This window comes from Salvelinus alpinus, chromosome 30 (assembly GCF_045679555.1).
Source record: "Salvelinus alpinus chromosome 30, SLU_Salpinus.1, whole genome shotgun sequence".
In the NCBI taxonomy this organism is placed as follows: Eukaryota; Metazoa; Chordata; class Actinopteri; order Salmoniformes; family Salmonidae; genus Salvelinus; species Salvelinus alpinus.
This window is the reverse complement of record NC_092115.1, coordinates 18,166,208-18,189,150: the sequence shown is the minus strand read 5'-3', so window position 1 is coordinate 18,189,150 and position 22,943 is coordinate 18,166,208. Positions and strand designations below refer to the sequence as shown.

The following is a 22,943-nucleotide window of genomic DNA, read 5'->3' as shown; positions in this document are numbered from 1 at the left end:
TGACATACAGAGCTACATTTCCACAATGCTATTTTCTTAAGCAATAAGAGATATGGATCACAATCCTCTTCTACAGATGTAAATCAAAACTGAGCCGAAGGTAGAGAAACGCAATGAAACTTTTGACTAATGAGCTAGAGTATCTAGGGTCTCTTTATTTTCAGATATTACAGTACTGACAGTAGAAATAGGAAGGTTATGAATAGTGGAACATTGTTGTTTTGGTGCTGTTTAATGTAGCTAGTTCACACAGCCCCATGCAGATAGAGGGACAGGAACTTCTGGAAGGTTTCAGGCTTGTACCCAGATAGACCTGGTGGTATCTACGGGGGCAAAGCAGAGAGAACAAAACCTGGTCATAATGATGTTTGAAATACCATTTGTATAAAATCTAAGCTACTAAGTAAAATGGATTCCCTGTTACTGTCCATTTCAGATGTGGGACCCTATAAGGGTGTACAGTATATTTTATAACTGTTTGATTATATAACTTCTGAAAAGAGACAAAGAAAAAACAAAGTAGTTCTTACCTGCACCACCCTCTTCTTGATGAGGGGGTGGACCTTGGCGAAGTCGTACAGCAGCTGGTCATTCTCCACCCACACCTGGTTCTTGACCCCCTCGTCAGCCTGCAGGTCTGTGGTGTTGAGCTGGAACACCACATACTGGAACATCCGGCCGTTGGTGGCCACCGACTGGACCACTATGGGCTGCTCCAGCACGCCAGGCTTAGTCTGAAGGGAGGGGGAAGAGAGGTTGAACAACATAGTGCTGAGCGTTTAAGGTTTGGTTTTGGTTCGATTATATTTTTATCTATTTTTTATGCACTATGCATTATGTGGGATGAATGCTATAACACAGAATAAAACAATTAATAAAATTTTCATGATGGTAGTGACTGCCCATTACTGCTTATCACTTCAAATATTATTGGTCACATACACATGGTTAGCAGATGTTAATGCAAGTGTATCGAAATACTTGTGCTTCTAGTTCCGACAGTGCAGTAATATCTAACAAGTAATCTAACAATTTCCCAACAACTACCTTATACACACAAATCTAAAGGAGTGAATGAGAATATGTATATATAAATATATGGATGAGCGATGGCCGAGCGGCATAGGCAAGGTGCAATAGATGGTATAAAATACAGTATATTCATATGATATGAGTAACGGAAGATATGTAGACATTATTAAAGTGGCATTATTAAAGTGGCATTGTTTAAAGTGAATAGTGATCCATTTATTTAATGACTGCCTTGCCTGGTTCACCAACTACTTTGCAGACAGAGTTCAGTGTGTCAAATCGGAGGGCATGTTGTCCGGTCCTCTGGCAGTCTCTATGGGGGTAGCACAGGGTTCAATTCTCGGGCCGACTCTTTTCTCTGTATATATCAATGATGTTGCTCTTGCTGCGGGCGATTCCCTGATCCACCTCTACGCAGACGACACCATTCTGTATACTTCTGGCCCTTCCTTGGACACTGTGCTATCTAACCTCCAAACGAGCTTCAATGCCATACAACACTCCTTCCGTGGCCTCCAACTGCTCTTAAACGCTAGTAAAACCAAATGCATGCTTTTCAACCGTTCGCTGCCTGCACCCGCACGCCCGACTAGCATCACCACCCTGGACGGTTCCGACCTAGAATATGTGGACATCTATAAGTACCTAGGTGTCTGGCTAGACTGCAAACTCTCCTTCCAGACTCATATCAAACATCTCCAATCCAAAATCAAATCTAGAGTCGGCTTTCTATTTCGCAACAAAGCCTCCTTCACTCACGCCGCCAAACTTACCCTAGTAAAACTGACTATCCTACCGATCCTCGACTTCGGCGATGTCATCTACAAAATAGCTTCCAATACTCTACTCAGCAAACTGGATGCAGTTTATCACAGTGCCACCCGTTTTGTTACTAAAGCACCTTATACGACCCACCACTGCGACCTGTATGCCCTAGTCGGCTGGCCCTCGCTACATGTTCGTCGTCAGACCCACTGGCTCCAGGTCATCTACAAGGCTATGCTAGGTAAAGTGCCGCCTTATCTCAGTTCACTGGTCACGATGGCTACACCCATCCGTAGCACGCGCTCCAGCAGGTGTATCTCACTGATCATCCCTAAAGCCAAAACCTCATTTGGACGCCTTTCCTTCCAGTTCTCTGCTGCCTGCGACTGGAACGAATTGCAAAACTCTCTGAAGTTGGAGAATTTTATCTCCCTCAACAACTTTAAACATCTGCTATCCGAGCAGCTAACCGATCGCTGCAGCTGTACATAGTCCATCGGTATATAGCCCACCCAATTTACCTACCTCACCCCCCATACTGCTTTTATTTATTTACTTTTCTGCTCTTTTGCACACCAGTATCTCTACTTGCACATGATCATCTGAAGATTTATCACTCCAGTGTTAATCTGCTAAATTGTAATTATTCAATTTATTGCCTACCTCCTCATGCCTTTTGCACACATTGTATATAGATTCTCTTTTTTTCTACCATGTTATTGACTTGTTTATTGTTTACTCCATGTGTAACTCTGTGTTGTTGTCTGTTCACACTGCTATGCTTTATCTTGGCCAGGTCGCAGTTGCAAATGAGAACTTGTTCTCAACTAGCCTACCTGGTTAAATAAAGGTGAAATAAAATAAATAAAAATTAAAGTGTCCAGTGATTGGGTCTCAATGTAGGCAGCAGTCTCTCTGAGTTAGTGATTGCTATTTAGAAGTCTGAAAAACAGTTTCTATCTCAATGCCATCAGTCTCTCGGTCCCAGCTTTGATGCACCTGTACTGACCTCGCCTTCTGGATGATAGCGGGGTGAACAGGCAGTAGCTCGGGTGGTTGTTGTCCTTGATGATCTTTTTGGCCTTCCTGTGATATCGGGTGCTGTAGATGTCATGGAGGGCAGGTAGTTTGCCCCCGGTGATGCATTGTTCAGACTGCACCGCCCTCTGGAGAGCTTTGCGGTTGAGGGCGGTGTAGTTGCCGTACCAGGCTGTGATACATCCCGACAGGATGCTCTCGATTGTGCATCTGTAAAAGTTTGTCAGGGTTTTGGGTGACAAGCCAAATTTCTTCAGCCTCCTGAGGTTGAAGAGGTGCTGTTGCGTCTTCTTCACCACACTGTCTGTGTGGGTGGACCATTTCAGTTTGTCTGTGATGTGTACGCAGAGGAACTTAAACACTTTCCACCTCCACTGCTGTCCCTTCGATGTGGATAGGGGGGTGCTCCCTCTGCTGTTTCCTGAAGTCCACGATCATCTCCTTTGTTATGTTGATGTTGAGTGAGAGGTTGTTTTCCTGACACCTCACCTCCTCCCTGTAGGCTGTCTCATCGTTGTTGGTAATCAAGCCAACTACTGTTGTGTCGTCTGCAAACTTGATGATTGAGTTGGAAGCGTGCATGGGCACGCAGTCGTGGGTAAACAGGGAGTACAGGAGGGGGCTTAGCACGCACCCTTGTGGGGCCCCAGTGTTAAGGATCACCGAAGTGGAGATGTTGTTTCCTACCTTCACCACCTGGGGGCGGCCCGTCAGAAAGTCCAGGACCCAATTGGGCAGGGTTCAGACCCAGGGCCTCCAGCTTGATGATGAGCTTGGAGGGTAGTATGGTGTTGAATGCTGAGCTGTAGTCAATGAACAGCATTCTTACATAGTTATTCCTCTTGTCCAGATGGGATAGGGCGATTGCATTGGCGATTGCATCATCTGTGGACCTGTTGGAGCGGTATGCAAACTGAAGTTGGTCTAGGGTGGAGGTGATATGATCCTTGACTAGTCTCTCAAAGCACTTCATGATGACAGAAGTGAATGCTACGGGGCGGTAGTCATTTAGTTCAGTTATCTTGCCTTCTTGGATACAGGAACAATGGTGGCCATCTTGAAGCATGTGGGGACAGCAGACTGGGATATGGAGAGATTGAATATGTCCGTAAATACACCAGCCAGCTGGTCTGCGCATGCTCTGAGGACGCGGCTAGGGATGCCGTCTGGGCCAGCAGCCTTGCGAGGGTTAACAACTTTAAATGTTTTACTCACGTTGGCCACTGAGAAGGAGATGGCGCAGTCCTTGTTAGCGGTCCGCGGCGGTGGCACTGTAGTATCCTCAATGTGGGCAAATAAAGTGTTTTGTTTGTCTGGAAGCGTGACGTCGGTGTCCGTGACGTGGCTGGTTTTCTTTTTGTAGCCCGTGATTTCCATAATTTATTCACATTACTTTAATAAAATATTTCAGTTGTTCTGTATATTTGTTTTATTTGATGACTTTATTATTTCATTCCAAGTCATCATCTCTATAGAGCTGCTGCCTACTGTGTGCTGTCTGACATATCACTATTTTGTAGTTCTTCATAGTAAATAAGGCATACTTATATGACTCCTGAATACCAACTATCAATCATTTCGATAGTATATTTTCAGGTAGAGATACCTCACGAAGCAACAGCTGCTCTCTAGATCACCTCACGATCATGCATTCTTCGGTCTCTTCTGTAGTAGGTGTAAAATAATCAGACCGGACAAGAAGATGCGCAATGAATTATGGTTATTGTCGCTAAACTGTGAAAAATATTGGCCTGTTGGAAACTCCCTATTACATTGCACAGTTAATCTCTAGAGAAACTGTGCAATGTGCGGATTGAGCTGACAGAAAAAAACAGAATGAAATGGAATTCAAATAACTGAACAGACATCGGTCAATTAGTTGTTAAAACGGAGAAGAAAAAAAAAATCACAGAAATGTAGGTTAATCGCTCAAGACTAGACATGTGACCCACATACACAATCAGTGGAGGGAGAAATCAGTGGAGGATGTGTTCATTGTTGCAGCTTAATTTCAATGAAAGTCACGTTTGCAATCATATTGTGTGGAACAATGCACAGGGACTCTGTCAGGGTGGAATAGTCCATTATTATGAACCAGTCCATGGGTGATTAATGGCATTTGTTTCTAGCATTATGAACCAGTCCGTGGGTGATTAATGGCATTTGTTTCTACCATTATGAACCAGTCCGTGGGTGATTAATGGCATTTGTTTCTACCATTATGAACCAGTCCGTGGGTGATTAATGGCATTTGTTTCTAGCATTATGAACCAGTCCGTGGGTGATTAATGGCATTTGTTTCTACCATTATGAACCAGTCCGTGGGTGATTAATGGCATTTGTTTCTACTAGTATAAGAAAAACTAGAATTGCATTAATATTGATATGAAATATATGTATGGGAATACATTTTTTATATTTTATGAATTATTTTTCATCTGTATGGATTCACAAACTTTTTTGAGGCCTTTTTTGTCAACAATGTGGCTGGCCTCATTAACCTGGGCACAGTACCCAGGCAAAAACCCTATCCCTCCCCATTTCCTTCGCAACTTTAAAGATTCGCGCAGATTTTGCTGCTGCTGAACCAACCTGCTGAAGCAAGACAGAATGAGAGCGATGAGCTGAGCAGCCCACGACAGCGGGTCGTTTGTCTCGTGTTGGGGGGCCTCGAGCAGAGCATGGGGGAGGGCTTGCTGATGTGAGGCCTGTCGCAATTGCCTCTTCTGCCAAATTGCAACCATCAGCTCATTATGCCAAGCAGAAATACTGATCAAATCTCTATCCCATTCAATCACTTTTTATAATTTCTGTTACAAATGTGTAACTACTACCCCTGTGTAATAAAGTATTGGACATTATACCATTATGTAATTAATTTATGTGTAAGGTTACAAACAGCCTTTACCCCGTGGAGTGTGTGAGCACGAGCCAGGGCGTTCCCGAAGGCAAACATGATCATCTTAGCACGGAGCTGCTCAGGAAGGAGAGTGACAGGGGTGTCTCCTGCCTCCAGGAGGAAGAGGGTGTGGGCATGAGGGTAAGGGTAGTCCTCCTTGAAGCCTGAAGGAACAGAGGTTTCACTGTGAGTTCATTCCTGACCTGAATTCAACATTTCCATTGTTCTACATACAAATTGTATGGAATTGTAGCTGTAATGACTGGTTGATTGACAAACAGTAGTATTGCCTGTATGGTTCTGCTCCTTGTAGACCTGGACACTCTGCAGGTCGATGGTGGGAGAGATCGGGTAGAACGTCTCCAGGACATGGTCGGCCGTGCTCTGGATCTCCTCTTTCCCAGCAAGCACTGGGAGAGGGGCCATGCTGTTGAGCAGCAACCCATTCTGCCCTCGCACCTGGAACAAGTCTTCACCTGGAGGACAGGTGGCCAGGAAGAGGTGAGATAAAACAGCTAAGCTATTGGTCAATGGTGTGTAGTAGTAGCCTATGTACTGTGGCTATCCTGTCTATCTCATAGATTTTAAATAATGGGCCCTGGACACGTTACTTACTAGTGGGGCTTAGGGGTTGATTTCGGACTGGGTACAACTTGATGAGATGGGCAATAGTGTTATTTCAGTAACACTAAAACAACAAATACATTCAAAGTCCAGTATAATACTGTATTTACCACTATTGCATAATGCTATTGAATGAGGTCAGGGGTCACGGGCCTACCTCTGCTCCATGTGGCAGCCAGACTGTATTTCTCCGCCAGGATCCTCCTGCCAAGCCCAGGATGACTGACCTGCAGGCTCCCACACAGGTGGATCAGGTTCCTCAGCAAAGCCACGCTAAAGAGACAAAGGACAGAAGAGAGATGCCACATGTCAGCACAGAGACAGTGGAATTAATGTTCAGAGACCCAAGCTGGCCCAGCCATGTATTTTGTGATTCTGATGTGAATGAAAACCTGTGACACCAGACAAAGACAATTATGGGTCATGGACTAGTTAGTTTGCGTTCATCTGAGTAGTGGTCAACTACTCACCAGAAATTGTCTCTGGACGGTCGTTCCTCTGTGGTGTCCCAGAAGCGAGCATGCCTGATGGCATTCTGAACTCGCTCATCCTGGTTTTCAATCTGATTGGCTTCGTTCTCAGCCAATGACAGAACCTGGTCCGGAAGTCCCTGTGTCAGCTTGGATTTAGTGAGCCACAGTGCTTGCCTGACACCTGTAACATAGGAATAAATATTAAAGAGAATACACACAATTGATTCATTAGATGTATTTTTATTTTATTGATTTCTATATTTTGGCCTCCAATTGACATTTAGTGGCATCTCTTTTGTTGACTGATATCTTCCATTTGTCTAATACAGGATCAATAATAGGAGCCAACAGTTTATCGAACTTTAATATAAAATACCTTCAAGTGCGTTTGTCCTTTGGTTAAATATGAAGCAAGACTTCTCTTTATGGAGTGGCATTTCTTCCTCTTTCGGCGCATAATAATGAGAGGGGTCGTTCCAGTCTCGCACCCAGTTAGGGAAAGAGGGCTTTGCCAACCCAGGGACATAGTGCATTCTATCGCCATAGGTAATGCGCTCGAGTCCGGGTATGTCCACCTTGACTCGCGGCTTTTTTCTCGGCGTTACCTTCGCACATAAACTGCAGGTGACATTGAAATATCGATGCCCGTGGACACTGCTCCCCCCATGTGTCGAGCTGATTCTTACCTCTTTCAAAAGCGTCGTTTTCGCAAGCAAAGGAGCTGCGGCTTTAAAAAGTTGGGCAGTTTCTTTAAACATTTTGCTAAGTATTATTTATCTTTTTAAAGTAATAATTATCTATAGCATCTTCTCGTTACACGTATCACCGTAGGGCGCCGCCATCTTTTTCACCAGTACTGAGGTTCAAAGCAATTGGTAAACGACCAGTGTGGTATACTACCGCCTCCAACAGGATGGGAGTGGAACCCACATGCAAAATAGGCCTTGTTCAAAAATGAAAGCGTCCTTTTTACTACTTTCCCAATACTTGGTGGAAGGAAAAATGCATTTGACAGGTGAAATAGTGTATTCGTTTATCTGTTCAATCATATCAAATATGTGAATACTTTGATGAGAAGTATGGCCTTTTCAAATTTTGGGATGGAAATAGAGAACATAATTTGATCTAAGTCTGGTGACATTGTACTGTCAGAATTTTCACATTTGATAAATGTAATTCCAGTCATGATGTCAAACACAATCAGAGTCATGTATGTTCATGTTCCTTAATTGACATAACAAAAATTAACATTATTTTTATTTAACCTTTAGTTTAGGTTTGTAGTATTTCATATACAGTGGGGCAAAAAAGTATTTAGTCAGCCACCAATTGTGCAGGTTCTCCCACTTAAAAAGATGAGAGAGGCCTGTAATTTTCATCATATGTACACTTCAACTATGACAGACGAAATGAGGGAAAAAAATCCAGAAAATCACATTGTAGGATTTTTTATGAATTTATTTGCAAATTATGGTGGAAAATAAGTATTTGGTCAATAACAAAAGTTTATCTCAATACTTTGTTATATACCCTTTGTTGGCAATGACAGAGGTCAAACGTTTTCTGTAAGTCTTCACAAGGTTTTCACACACTGTTGCTGGTATTTTGGCCCATTCCTCCATGCAGATCTCCTCTAGAGCAGTGATGTTTTGGGGCTGTTGCTGGGCAACACGGACTTTCAACTCCCTCCAAAGATTTTCTATGGGGTTGAGATCTGGAGACTGGCTAGGCCACTCCAGGACCTTGAAATGCTTCTTACGAAGCCACTCCTTCGTTGCCCGGGCGGTGTGTTTGGTATCATTGTCATGCTGAAAGACCCAGCCACGTTTCATCTTCAATGCCCTTGCTGTTGGAAGGAGGTTTTCACTCAAAATCTCACGATACATGGCCCCATTCATTCTGTCCTTTACATGGATCAGTCGTCCTGGTCCCTTTGCAGAAAAACAGCCCCAAAGCATGATGTTTCCACCCCATGCTTCACAGTAGGTATGGTGTTCTTTGGATGCAACTCAGCATTCTTTGTCCTCCAAACATGACGAGTTGAGTTTTTACCAAAAAGTTCTATTTTGGTTTCATCTGACCATATGACATTCTCCCAATCTTCTTCTGGATCATCCAAATGCTCTCTAGCAAACTTCAGACGGGCCTGGACATGTACTGGCTTAAGCAGGGGGACACGTCTCGCACTGCAGGATTTGAGTCCCTGGCGGCGTAGTGTGTTACTGATGGTAGGCTTTGTTACTTTGGTCCCAGCTCTCTGCAGGTCATTCACTAGGTCCCCCCGCGTGATTCTGGGATTTTTGCTCACCGTTCTTGTAATCATTTTGATCCCACGGGGTGAGATCTTGCGTGGAGCCCCAGATCGAGGGAGATTATCAATGGTCTTGTATGTCTTCCATTTCCTAATAATTGCTCCCACAGTTGATTTCTTCAAACCAAGCTGCTTACCTATTGCAGATTCAGTCTTCCCAGCCTGGTGCAGGTCTACAATTTTGTTTCTGGTGTCCTTTGACAGCTCTTTGGTCTTGGCCATAGTGGAGTTTGGAGTGTGACTGTTTGAGGTTGTGGACAGGTGTCTTTTATACTGATAACAAGTTCAAACAGGTGCCATTAATACAGGTAACGAGTGGAGGACAGAGGAGCCTCTTAAAGAAGAAGTTACAGGTCTGTGAGAGCCAGAAATCTTGCTTGTTTGTAGGTGACCAAATACTTATTTTCCACCATAATTTGCAAATGAATTAATAAAAAATCCTACAATGTGATTTTCTGGATTTCTTTTTCTCATTTTGTCTGTCATAGTTGAAGTGTACCTATGATGAAAATTACAGGCCTCTCTCATCTTTTTAAGTGGGAGAACTTGCACAATTGGTGGCTGACTAAATACTTTTTTGCCCCACTGTAGATGGGCAAGGCTCAGCCTAGTTTTTATACCTTTTACAGACACACAATATCAGGAAATCAGGAAAAAGTTGCTGCTTCAGAACCATCTGTACCTTTTCAGACAAAAGTAACACTGACATCACAAAAATATACTGAACAAAAATATAAACACAACATGCCACAATTTCAATGATTTTACTGAGTTACAGTTCATATTAGGAAATCAGTCAATTTAAATAAATAAATTAGGCCCTAATCTATGGATTTCACGACTGGGCAGGCCTACCCATTTGGGAGCCAGGCCCACCAACTGGGGAGCCAGGCGCAGCCAATCAGAATGAGTTTTTCCCCACAAAAGGGCTTTATTACAGACAGAAATACTCCTCAGTTTCATCAGCTGTCCAGGTAGCTGGTCTCTGACGATCCCGCAGGTGAAGAAGCCAGATGTGGAGGTCCTGGGCTGGTGTGGTTACACGTGGTCTGTGGTTGTTTTGTTTTTGTGTCTTTTACTTTCAGTTTTGTACACCAGCTTCAAACAGCTGGACATAATTATTGGTTATGGAAAATATATTTAATTGTGGTTTAGATTGTACAATGATTCCCTACACTATACTTGTTTTTTTGTAGAATAAACTAAAATTAGGTGAACTATTACAATTTTAGCAACCAGGAAATACCAGAACAATTTCTGAATAGTGCATCTTTAACATACTGGCCCTGCTGCTGCCGAACTCAGCAGGGACAGATTCAAATGTCTCTGGTACAGTTATGACAAGGAGGAAACAGACTCCAAGGAGGCGATAATCATTTGGATCAATACAAGAGTCAAAGAAGTTGATCTCAGGAGAACTGTGAGAAGTCCAGCTCCAGAATGCTCATGTGAAAGTTCTATCTAAATACATATTTTGAAGTCAATCATAATATTTGTGTCCAAACTGAATCAATTATATACTGTTCCTATCAGATTCTGTTAATCCATCAGATACTATCCCCCACTAATATGGTACATTATTGGAGACATAAGATAATATGTCAAAACAAGACACCTAAAAAAAGAAACATAGTTCAATTCGTTGCGTACATTTCAAAATGTAATTTAATGAAACAATTAAATAAAATGGAAAGAATACAGAGGGAATGTTATAGATGTTTTTATTTATTAACACAAACCCTGGTAACCAAAGCAGGCAAGCTGAAATGTTCCCAAAGTGGCAATTCCAAAGCATAAAGGTGAACAACAAATTCAGAATGATCTGAAACAATTTCCAAAATGATCAATAAAAAAAACAGTTGCTAATTTTCTAATGGACAGCAAAATGTCTTCCAATGTTTTTTTGTTCAGCAATTCCTGATATGTGATATAGAAATCATTGTTGAGCTTTTGGCAGTTATAGCAAGCCATGTGTTTACCGCACAAAACTATTGGCAACCATAAGCAAACATTTGTGGTGAACACAAATACATTTGAATAAAAAATAAAAAATATAGTTTTGTCATCACATACACCAGATAGGTGCAGTGAAATCTGTTGATTTACAGGGCCAGCCATAGTCGTATGGCGCCCCTGGGGCAAATTAGGGTACAGTGCCTTGCTCAAAGGCACGTCGACAGATTTTTCACCTTGTCGGATCAGGTATTCAAACCAGCGACCTTTCGGTTACTGGCCCAATGTGTGACAATATATAGGCGCAACAATTCCCTATACATCCCACCAATTCAGAAATCCTGTAGGCCTAACCCCTGGAACGAAAATAAACTACTAACTTGAATCTTGCTCGTCATTGTCTTTTTTCACATGCCATATTCTGAAGCAGTTCCTATCTGGTATTATGCAGAGTGCCACCTTGCAGGACTCGCACTGCCAAATGGTCTTGTGCTTACACAAATGACACTGCCTCCTTCCCTCAGAAGCTTTATTACACAACGCAACAGTGATGGGATCTTTTGTGGGCACAGGACAGCACAATAAACCAACTTCCACCTCTTCCTCTTCTTCACCCTGCTTTTCATCCTGTTTTTCACCATGCTTTTCACCCTGCATTTCCAATCGCTGTTCGCTCGGTTGTTTCTTCTGCTCCTCGCCCCTCTCCTCCTGAACATCTCTTTTCAGTGCAATGTCAGCAAGCTGCGAACACAGCTTCTCCCTGAACTGTTTTTGGGCCATGGGCTTTGTGTTCTTAGTCACGGCCATGTCCTTGTGCATGAGCCAGCTGTTCACCACAGCAACATCTACAAAGTGGTAGAAGAAGGTCTTGTACCACTTCATGGTTTTCTGTGCCACACTGTAGCATTTGATAAGGGAATCAGACAGGTCCACACCCCCCATATACTTGTTGTAGGACTTGATTGGCGCTGGGGCGGGTACAGGCTCTGTTGTCCAGGTGCCATCCTCTAACCTCTTGCGTCGTTGCACCTGCTCCTTTGCAAAGGCTTTATGGATGGTGGTACACATGATGACTGGTCGTGCGTCCATCCACTTGGTGAAGAGCAGCTCCCCGTCACGAAGCCAGCGGATGGTCCCTCTCTTTGCTCTGGGTGGCATACTGTTCTCTTGAACACCAGCGAGGCCCACACGGTTTTCACGTATGGTTCCACAAGCTCCTAATTTGTTCTTGTACAGGTCACGGAAGAGAGTGGCGCTGGTGAAATAATTATCAACGTAAATGTGGTACCCAGTGCCCAAGTGAGGGATATTCAACAGGTCCATGACAGCGTCATAGCTCTCCCCTTTTCCTGAAGCAGATTGGTTCTTGCTCATAAAGACATTGAATTCGCAGGTATAGCCATTTCTTGAATCTGCTAAAACATACAGCTTGAATCCATACCTGTAGGGCTTGGATTTAATGTATTGTTTGAGGCCGTGGCGGGCCTTGGAGCGCACCGTACGCTCATCAATGGAAAGGTTCTGGAATGGGTGGTAGAAGGCTCTGCATGCCGCCAATATCTGGTCTTTGAGAGGTTTGATTCTCATGAGCCGATCATACCCTGCAGTCCCCTTCTTCTTGTCGTTTTCCTCATCCTCTGCTGGGTCACTCATGTGCAGTGAATAGGTGATTGCCCGAAATCTTGTCATAGTCATGACTGTACGGCAAAAAGGAATACCATACAACCTGTTCGGGACCCAGTAGTCTGATACAGTGTGCACATTCAGCAGACCCATATAGATTACAATGCTGAGGTAGTTGTACATTTCCTCCACAGATACAGGTTTAAATCCCTGTTCATGTCTTCTCTTGGCATTCTTGTTGGTGTTTGAGCAGAGAGTATCAACAATGTCATTACTGAAGAAGAGCTGGAAGAGCTCTAGAACAGTGTAGTTCTTTGAAGTGTCTAGCTGGGGTCCAGGAGTCCTAGCTGGTTCGAATGGGAACAGTTTAGGCTCTTGGTCTGGTTCATCCTCAGTCTTCCACCTCCTCTCTGACCCAATGATAAGAGGTGTGGCTGCATGAGCGTTCCTTCTGGATTTGGCAGGGCTGGATAACCAGAGGGGAGAGGATGGAGGCCTGGCCTTCTTTTGCCCCTTTTTCTGTGTTCCTTTAGGGCTGGAGATGGTTTTTCTCTTTTTTGAAGCTCTGGTCTCTATGGCTTCTGTCTCAAAGGAAAATGTGTCTTCATCCTCCTCACTGGACTCTGAAGCCTCAGTGGAGAGAGGGGAGGAACCCCTTACTCTGGGCTGTGAAGAGTCTGTCCCATTGGACGGGGAATCATTCCCGTCTACAGTCTCTGAATGTTCTGTCCAACCGTCTTCATCTTCCTCTCTGAAACGTATCAAAGACAAAAAAGGATAAGAGTGAGCAAAATCAGTTAATTGTGACATCCCTAGTACATGCAAATATATAATAGTCAAGGAACAAATTTATGTGTGAGAAAATAATAATCATACCATCATTTGAAGGCATAATATCACATGTAGTGGTCAAGGGATTGCAGTTTATGAGACAAGTTATAATACTGAAACTGATTCAACTCACTGGTCCATAAGTTGATCCAACTCTTCTTTGAAATCGGAATCTATTAAGGAGGAAGACGAGGGAAACCTTACTCTGGACTGTGAAGAGACTGTCGCTTTGGGAGGGGAGTCATCCTTCCCTCTAGTCTCTATAACTGCTGTCCTACAGGGAGGAGAATCACTGCCCACTCTAAGCTCTATAACTTCTGTTCCATTGGACAGGGAGTCTTCCCTCCCTCTAGTCTCTGTAACTGCTGCCCCATTGCCGTCTACAGTCTCTGAAGGTTCTGTCCAACAGTCTTTATTTTCCTCTCTGAAAACAAATCAATGAAAAAATGTAGTCAGGGTGAAGCAAAATCTGTTTATTGTGACATCCCTAGCACAAGTGAATAGTCCTTCATCTTTAATAGTCAAGAAATACAATTCTGTGATAAAAAAAAAATCATATACAATATCACATGCTTACTGAGAATGAGTGGCCCAACACAAACACATAATTCAAGGTGTATGCTGCATTCCATAAGATTTGCACATACAGCTAGCTATGATATGTATCAGTACTGTAGTCGTCAAGGAATGATGTGAGAGAAGTCGTAATAGTGAAACTTATTGTACTTACGGGTCCAAAAGTCGATCCATCTCATCTTCGAAATATGATATGTTGCTGTCACATTCATAGTTTTCATCCCAGTCATTCTCTTGTACTTCCCCTCTATCCTCGTCAGTGCTGTTTTGTCGTTGCCTTTTATCCCCCCTGTATGCCATTTTAATCAAATATTAAATTAAGGGTGAGAAGATCATGCCCAATTTGTTGAACAGTGATGAGTGACATGGTAATGATTTTGAAGAGCACTAGACAACATCTATAAAGCATTCATTAGCACACACTAACCTCTTGTTGTTGCATCCAAAGAGAGAGTGTCTGGCCTGACCAATTGTGTCCCGCACGTCCTCCTGCTCCATCATTACCCACTGGCTATCTCCACAGCCTGAAACCACAACACATACACACCAGGGGGTAAGTTAGATCATTGAGTTACCCAGCTAACAATACCACATTTCGGTTGGTACTGAAATCGGTTGGCACTGAAACTTTCTCCAACATATATAGATTTTTTATAACTTTAGCTAGATTTCTGAGTTCATAAATACAGATGACTTGAAATGGTTGTCTGACAATAGACTACACACTCCTAATATTAGGCTTTTTAGGGATTTAGGAAACAGCAATTCAAAACAAGCTATTGTTTACCTGTGAGCTAGCTGGCTTGGCTATGATTTTCATTTGTGGCCGTGGTTAGGTTTATCAGGTCTGTCAAGCAATCCCCACAGTGGGACCCCATGCAGATTTCTAACCAGCTACCCCACCTAGCTAGCTAACACATTTACTGTCTGTTCACTTAGCTACCTGGTTAGTGCTGACGGCTTGCAACCATGTATTTCGTTTCTCCACGTTTAGGTGGATAGCTGTGTTTAGGTATAATTATGGCATTACATGGTAGACGCCATACCAGAAGCACCATAAAGGTTATCTGATGGAACGAAGCACTAGCGAGTGGAATGGCGGGTGACCCGGGATCTTTGGAACGTCCCTACTCTAACCTTAACTCCTGCCCTTACCTTAACCATAACCCTTGCCTAACCCTAACGTTAACCCTTACCTTAACCATTTACTGCAATGGGGCAACGTCAGAGTTGGGACGTCCCAAGGATCCAGAATAGCATTCAACAAAGCATAAACAACATAGCGCACAACGTCATGTAATGTGACGCCAATTTTACCCACAAGCCAGCGGGGGCACAGTACAAATACTAACGTCGCCCCGTCTGAAATTCTTTTCCGCGCTGAACTCAGCCGTTGAAATGGGGTTCATATTGTGCTCTTCAAAAAAGGGTAACTATTCGATTATGTTTTTACCAAATAGTTTAACGTGAAATGAGGAACTATATACTGGTATCAAATTAACATTGTGCTTGGTGGCCAGCTTTGCTATTAGTATTTTACTTGCATGTAACGTTAAGTCAAGGTGCATGCTTGGCCTGCCATGTGTGCAAGAACTTGTTGACACTAACTACTATAGCTTGGCTACATCTCTCACACAACAGCCGACTTTACTTCTACTTTACTTCAGAATCAACACATTCTAAATATTTAAGTAAATTGTCTGGAATTTAATCCGTGTCTGATGTGATGAAGAACATGTTGGTAGGGACATCTGAAACGTCTGAGGAAACGCCAACTTTACTGACAAGACATGGATTGGATACAACTTTTCATTCCACTATAACGTCTGTGATATCTAACCGTCCCTCTAAATTTTCAGATTATGAAGTACAACACACGTGATCCTGGATTACTAATGTATCTGCCTAATGGTTTACAATCAGGTATGGCACACATTGATAACTCATTATAATTCATATTTAGCCTGTGATGAATATTTGAATAAGAGTAGTGGACAGAAGTGATTTCTGACACATTTTCAAACTGATGGCTATCTATTAAACTATGTGATTGACATTTTATGACTGGACAAATTTAATAGTGAACGTTTTCCTTTTAGCTTAACTTCTTGCTGACCCTGAGGAACCAGGGGATCGCTCAATCCTGGTATGTTTTCATGGAAACCCTTAGCTGTTATGAATTTTTTACTAGCTATGCCGTTGATTAAAGTATCATTGGGAATCTGAGACTGTGACGGATCTTAGATCCATGAAATGGTCTGCTGCTATAATTTTCTAAAATGCCACCCCTCTGAAACAATCTTGATCAAACGTTGTTTCAGGTTTGCCTCCAGCTGGAGTCCCATAGTCTGAATTTCCAGCCATAATGATCAAGGAACCATTGATGGTGAGTCCTGTTTACTTTGGCTGCAAGCATAATTTTCAACCATGGCTGATACAATGACTGCATAGTTCAGCAGATTAAACATGAGGAACTATCAGCATTGTCTTTTGCTCCTATCTGATGTATTGGCTATTAGATTTGATTTTAAATATGGTTTCTTGACAAATTCCCAATTTCAGGCATGGTGAGGTGGGACTGACTGATCCTGGTTGATGTCAACATTGTGACACCAGTAAAAGTAAGCACTTGAGCAAAACTGCCTTTACATTTCAACAGCCAGTGATGAAAAGATTCTGCCATATGAGTACACTGATTATACTCCAACCGTTCCATTTATTTCTGAGGGTTTAATGGTGAATATCTGTTCTTGGTGTGCTGCTCCTGAACCCATTGCTTATTCCCACTCCAGGTTCCAAGGGTGTGTTGGAGGACGAGATGAATATGCAATAAATTCCCTCAACACGTGTGAATCAACTGAGCGGGTATGTTATTTTACGCATGCAGAAAGCATTTTTCAGTATCTGCCACTGGCTCACTGATTCAGTGTCTTACCCTTTACACGAGGGGCATATTTCAGTGGGCTCAATGAGTTGGTCTGCAATCTTACCTAAAATATTCAGTACTTTACTGCCCATTTCAAGATCAGCTTGAAATGGGCACCGTAATTGACTGCAACCAAAAACCCATATCAGGTTTAGCTTGCTTGATGGACCTGTCAATATAGTTGTATCAATGTTAGCTGGCTAATGCTAACTTGCTGATCCTGCTTTGTAGTATACCCCTCTGGTCTGTATGAACCATAGTTATATTGTGGGGTTAGCAAATGATGATTCAATTCTTGAACTCTCTCCCTGAGATCTTGATGACAATAAGAATTCTGATCTCTCCCCAATGATTCCTAATGTTTCAGCCTACCAGTGACTTTACTTGGCTCACTTGTCTTTTTTTCCTTCCTTCTAGTATTTGGTCAGGAGGGTGTGCAGGAACTGTCATTACCACTGACCTACAGTTGTCCTGAAGAAAGCAGTGCATCACTGGCTTGAATTTATAATTTCTCCATTTGTTTGGAGACATGTTAAAAAAAAAAAAAAAAAAAAAAAAATCATTAAACTGTACATGTGTTCTACTTTAGCTTGGTAAATAAAACCAGTATGTGTCTTAACTTCATTGTCCAGAACCAATAAAGGAATTTGTACATAATCGATCTGTGCCATTTTTCATATTTGCTACATTAACTATTCGCTGAGAAAATGACTTGAAGGTGGTTCCTATATATCAGTGGTGGGTGCAGTTTGATGCTTCAGGCAAGCGATAATACCAAATTGAGTTTGGCAAATTTGTGTAGTTTATTGAATACAGTATGGTACATTAGCTGTACCACAGCGTCAAGGGCTCGGCTACCCTGTCAACCAATGAAAATCGGACATTTGTTCAGAGTAGACTGATTGGCCAGACGGACAGGGAGTGGGGAAACTGCGTTTAGCAGGCTAGTCAACTATCATTTTAAATTTAGCAAGCCACGTCATGCGAGGGTCGGTGCTATTCGGTGCACTGATTGCACTAGCCAGTGCTGAACCATCGCTGTATTTTAAAGAGCAGTTTGAAGATGGGGGTGAGTTCCATTAATTTCGTGTAGGCTGCCGTTATTGCCAAATTCATCTGGAAATGTCGAACTAGCCTAGCTAACTGTCAGTGAGCTAATCTAACCATAATGATGAAACGACAATAGTTAGCTGCAATAATGTATGTTTAGTTTGCTTTTTATCCACACGAGTCGCTTACAAAATGATGGCTGGCTAGCTATCAAGTTAGCCAGCTAATTAAATGTATCTACCTAGCCAACGGGTGACGCTAGCCTAGTGCTTGAATAAACCTTTAACGTTAGCTGAATTTGTATTCAACTATGCCAATATTGTGGCCTTTCTAGTATTTGATTCTGTTTTTGCTGTCAGATGCTTGGACTACCCGGTGGGTTGAATCCAGCCATAGGTCTGACTACGGGGAATTTGTCCTGACACCTGGGAAATTCTATGGAGATCCAGAGAAAGACAAAGGTAACTATCGTGTCATGAACCTGAGGCTTCATGCAGTTTAAGGTCTGCACGCTAAAGATAAGCTTGTCCAATAATTTGATTCCTCTGACATTAAGACCATGTGATAAAATATTTGTATTAAACTTTTAATCCAGAGAAAGTCAGTTAACAAATTCTTATTTTACAATGACTGCCTACACCTCATCTGGTCAGTCAGTTTCGTGACCCCACCATTGTTCTGAGAATTTCAGAATCAGTCTCTTACACATTTCTGCTTTTCCTCTCGACTGTGGAGCAGGAGGTAACTCCGAAGTTGAAACAGTCCAAAACATATCTTATTCCCCTCAGGTCTCCAGACCAGCCAGGATGCCCGCTTCTACTCTTCTTCTGCTCGATTTGAGCCCTTCAGCAACCAGGGCAAGACCCTGGTGATCCAGTTCACTGTGAAGCATGAGCAGAACATCGACTGTGGGGGAGGCTACATCAAACTATTCCCCGCTGACCTTGACCAGGCAGACATGCATGGAGACTCCAAATACAACATCATGTTCGGTAAAGTCCATTACCAATGAGATAATGATGGTACTAGCAAAATGATTGATAACCACTTGTTACACCGTACCCTCATTCAACATGTAGATAAATTGTTCCGGTTGTATATTTAATTTGTACCGCTAATCATAGGGGTTTTCCCATATCCAGGTCCAGACATCTGTGGCCCAGGCACCAAGAAAGTTCATGTCATTATCAACTACAAGGGCAGGAATCACCTCATCAGCAAGGACGTCAGGTGCAAGGTAAAGCATATGTCACAAATGTGCTTTTTTCGACATGTGACGTCCACATTGGGTGGATCAAATCAATGTTATTTCTTTTGTTTTCCAGGATGATGAGTACACTCATCTGTACACTCTGATCCTGAACCCTGACAACACGTACGAGGTGAAGATTGACAACAAGAAAGTGGAGTCTGGAAGTCTGGAGGAGGACTGGGATATTCTGCCTCCTAAGAAGGTCAAGGACCCAGAGGCTGTGAAGCCAGATGACTGGGACGAGAGGGAGAGGGTGGAGGACCCCGACGATAAGAAACCAGAGGTGGGTAGATAACGGTAGACACTCTGTCTAGAGACCCATGGCTGTTTCTGCATTCAACAATGCAAGCAAGCCACATTATTGTATTGGCAGGACAATGGCAGAAACTGACTGGCCGACCAGGTATCTAGCCAGCTACTCTTGATGCAAAAGCAATCCCTTTTGTCAATCTTTTATGAGTAGAATGTCTTTAATGATTTTCACTTTGTTAATGTGGGGTTAATGATTCAATGTTGTCATTTGTCAGGACTGGGATAGGCCAGAGAACATTGCTGACCCTGACGCTAAGAAGCCTGAGGATTGGGACAATGAGATGGACGGTGAATGGGAGCCACCCATGGTCTCCAACCCTGACTATAAGGCAAGCAGTCAGACACTTCATAACTGGGGCTAAGGTGTTTCCTGGCCCTATACACATGACAGGACCACATTTTGTTTTTTGATTATGAGACATCGAGTATGACGGTAGTTTTCTCTATTGCCACTTCAGTCATATGAACAGCTGTTTAATTGATTTGTTTGCCTTCTCAGGGCGAATGGAAACCCCACAAGATCGATAACCCTGACTACAATGGCAAATGGGTGCATCCTGAGATTGACAATCCAGAATACAGCGCAGACTCTGAAATATACAGATTCGACAGCATCGGCGTCATTGGCCTGGACCTGTGGCAGGTACTGTGGAGGACCTTATTCAGTCGTTTCAATACCTTAATTATTGACACGTAATGCTAAAGAGTGGAATCTTATTGAAAATTATTCCGTTTGTGATCATTATTTACAAAGGCTCTATTTTTCCTTTTTAATTGAAAAGAGAAAATGCATCCCTGAAATAATATTTTTTCCCAGAAATATTTTGAGTAATTCAGACATGTTCATTGCTGTCACAGGTGAAATCTGGGACCATCTTCGATAACTTCCTGATCACAGACGACGCTACGCTGGCAGAAGAGGTTGGCAATGAGACCTGGGGTCAGACTAAGGTCAGTGGTACTCACCTCTCAGGTTCAAACTTTAATACATACCCACTGGGCACAGACATCAATTCAACGTCTATTCCACGTTGGTTCAACGTTATTTCATTAAAATGACGTGGAAACAACGTTGATTCAAACAGTGTGTGCCCAGTGGGTATTCACACTGGTGTCTCTTGAGTCGCATTCCCCTAACCCCAATTTGTTATCTGACAATTTGTTACAGGATTATTTGTCTGAATAAATTCACTAGTTTGGTTTCAGATCCTTATGAAGACATATTTGCAACGTTGCCTAACAGTACATTAACAGTGCAACGTTGCCTAACAGACTGTTAAACAGCCACCACTAACATTTAGCGGCCGCTGCCAACATACTGACTCAACTCCAGCCACTTTAAAAATGGGAATTGATGGAAATTATGTAAAAATGTACCACTAGCCACTTTAAACAATGCCACTTAATACAATGTTTACATACCCTACATTACCCATCTCATATGTATATACTGTACTCTATATCATCTACTGCATCTTGCCATCTTTATGTAATACATGTACCACTAGCCACTTTAAACTATGCCACTTTATGTTTACATACCCTACAGTACTCATCTCATATGTATATACCGCACTCTATACCATCTACTGCATCTGCCATGCCGTTCTGTACCACCACTCATTCATATATCTTTATGTACATATTCTTATCCCTTTACACTTGTGTGTGTGTGTAAGGTAGTAGTTGTGGAATTGTTAGGTTAGATTACTGTTGGTTATTACTGCATTGTCGGAACTAGAAGCAGAAGCATTTCGCTACACTCGCATTAACATCTGCTAACCATGTGTATGTGACTAATAAAAAATTTGATTTGATTTGATTTACACTACAAACTGTAAAAATGCTAATTCCTGTGGTTTGTTAAAATGGCTGTTTCATGTTTTGTAGGATCCAGAGAAAAAGATGAAGGTGTCCCAGGAGGAACAGGAGAGGAAGAAACTAGAGGTGGAAGAGATGGGGAGGAAAGAGCAGACAAAAGACGAGCCTGAAGAAGAGGAGGAAGAAGAGAAGGAGGAAGAGTTAGAGGACCGTGAAGAGGAAGAAGAAGAGACTGGAGCAGAGGAAGAAGAGGAGGAAACAGACTCTATAAAGGATGAACTTTAGAGGACACTGACTTTCTCATTGGGGTGAATCTTCCTTTGAGCCTGGGGAGGGATTATGCGTCATTTCGCTTTACCATCCAGTCAGTCAGGCCTCAAAGTAATGTTGAGAGAAGGGGCGGTGAAGAAGTAATTTAGGTTTTACTGCAAAATCTGTGACATTTTTTAAAAATGTTTTTTATTTAACTTATTAGATTTTGACTCACTGGTTAAACCAGTGAGTCAAAACGAACCTATTTCTTGTAAGTATGCTTTTAATTGTCTGTTGCTCCACCAAATATCACAGATGAAGTCTAATTGAATGAAGCTTGTGTGTTTTGTTTTCTTAATTCACATTGAGTGAATATGTACGCCATGTGAATCCTACTCAACCTTGACATGCATAGCGATAGTTTCTCATTCATTCAATGTCCATTTGCTAACTAAATGCAGTCACATACTGACATACTATTAGGTAGAAGTAGCATCTATAACCTCACCAAGGCCAAATTCATTCACCAACCTCTAATTCCATTGACATTCAGCCATGAACTACTGTAGCCAAGTCAAATGTTTACTCCATTGTGAGTTTTCACTGTTGTATTTTGTCTCGCACAGTAACCTCATACTTCCTAATGTAGCCTATTGCATTTGTTCCCCCTTATTGTTTCTGTAGATATTTGTAACCTTATTTGGGAAATTATGACGATTACAGATATTGTTGTGCAAAAATACTGTACAGTAGTAAAAAAAAGACGGTTGTTTGGATTTTACATGTGTAAAGTGTTCCCTTTGTTACAAATCATCATCATAGCCTATATAATACACAATTTATGCTACAGGCAATTAGAAGCCAAGCTAATTAAGTAGCACCGTATGCTTCGAGACATTTTTCTACAGACCAGAATTAATGACAAACATTGACAGCCTTTCATAAAATCTTCTAAGAAAGTTTTTTTTTCTTCTGTGTGTTGGGAGTTATTGCCTTGCTCTTTATAGGATAATGAGAAAGGCACACAGTTTAATTTATTCTATTCCAGCTACTGTCACTCCAAAGTGCATATTTGTATCACCAACATTCAGCAGCATCCTGTCTCTTGGTCCAATGTGACTTATTGGAGGTTTATCTGCGTCAGCATAATAGCTTGTTATAAATATAAATTTTTCATCATACAAAGGTCTGTATAACTTCTGTCA

General features: G+C 42.3%; 3 protein-coding genes and 4 non-coding genes across 10 annotated transcripts; 5 read left to right on the top strand and 2 right to left on the bottom strand.

The window, feature by feature from the left end:
* Positions 1-135: 135 nt before the first annotated feature.
* On the bottom strand, positions 136-7,740 carry mrpl37 (mitochondrial ribosomal protein L37). The gene is made up of 7 exons (XM_071377295.1): positions 7,208-7,740; positions 6,829-7,012; positions 6,516-6,631; positions 6,025-6,210; positions 5,744-5,898; positions 531-734; positions 136-323 (listed from the first exon to the last, which is right to left on the bottom strand). Exons 1-7 carry the CDS (start codon positions 7,587-7,589, stop codon positions 246-248), a joined length of 1,305 nt encoding a protein of 434 aa, XP_071233396.1. The 5' UTR covers positions 7,590-7,740; the 3' UTR covers positions 136-245.
* Positions 7,741-10,846: 3,106 nt separating this feature from the next.
* Positions 10,847-15,432, bottom strand: LOC139560598 (piggyBac transposable element-derived protein 4-like). Of its 4 annotated transcripts, none has more exons than XM_071377523.1 (5): positions 15,322-15,432; positions 14,553-14,649; positions 14,280-14,414; positions 13,683-13,973; positions 10,847-13,469 (listed from the first exon to the last, which is right to left on the bottom strand). In XM_071377523.1, exons 2-5 carry the CDS (start codon positions 14,624-14,626, stop codon positions 11,471-11,473), a joined length of 2,499 nt encoding a protein of 832 aa, XP_071233624.1. In that variant the 5' UTR covers positions 14,627-14,649; positions 15,322-15,432; the 3' UTR covers positions 10,847-11,470. The 4 variants fall into 4 exon arrangements, with proteins under 4 accessions (XP_071233624.1, XP_071233625.1, XP_071233623.1 ...); XM_071377524.1 differs by lacking the exon at positions 15,322-15,432 and adding an exon at positions 15,069-15,206; XM_071377522.1 differs by lacking the exon at positions 15,322-15,432 and adding an exon at positions 14,913-15,087.
* Positions 15,426-22,519, top strand: LOC139560601 (calreticulin-like). The gene is made up of 15 exons (XM_071377527.1): positions 15,426-15,554; positions 15,985-16,048; positions 16,225-16,271; positions 16,447-16,511; positions 16,688-16,746; positions 16,918-16,990; positions 17,469-18,120; positions 18,461-18,562; positions 18,890-19,093; positions 19,244-19,338; positions 19,427-19,636; positions 19,881-19,994; positions 20,165-20,308; positions 20,524-20,616; positions 21,556-22,519. The coding sequence occupies exons 7-15, from the start codon at positions 18,033-18,035 to the stop codon at positions 21,769-21,771; spliced, it is 1,266 nt and encodes a 421-aa protein (XP_071233628.1). The 5' UTR covers positions 15,426-15,554; positions 15,985-16,048; positions 16,225-16,271; positions 16,447-16,511; positions 16,688-16,746; positions 16,918-16,990; positions 17,469-18,032; the 3' UTR covers positions 21,772-22,519.
* On the top strand, positions 15,839-15,918 carry LOC139560681 (small nucleolar RNA SNORD74). Its single transcript, XR_011672020.1, has one exon. It is a non-coding gene; the product is annotated as a small nucleolar RNA SNORD74 (small nucleolar RNA).
* Positions 16,087-16,157, top strand: LOC139560687 (small nucleolar RNA SNORD75). The gene has a single exon (XR_011672026.1). It is a non-coding gene; the product is annotated as a small nucleolar RNA SNORD75 (small nucleolar RNA).
* LOC139560682 (small nucleolar RNA snR60/Z15/Z230/Z193/J17) lies at positions 16,557-16,637 on the top strand. The gene has a single exon (XR_011672021.1). It is a non-coding gene; the product is annotated as a small nucleolar RNA snR60/Z15/Z230/Z193/J17 (small nucleolar RNA).
* Positions 16,783-16,855, top strand: LOC139560680 (small nucleolar RNA SNORD47). Its single transcript, XR_011672019.1, has one exon. It is a non-coding gene; the product is annotated as a small nucleolar RNA SNORD47 (small nucleolar RNA).
* Positions 22,520-22,943: the final 424 nt, after the last annotated feature.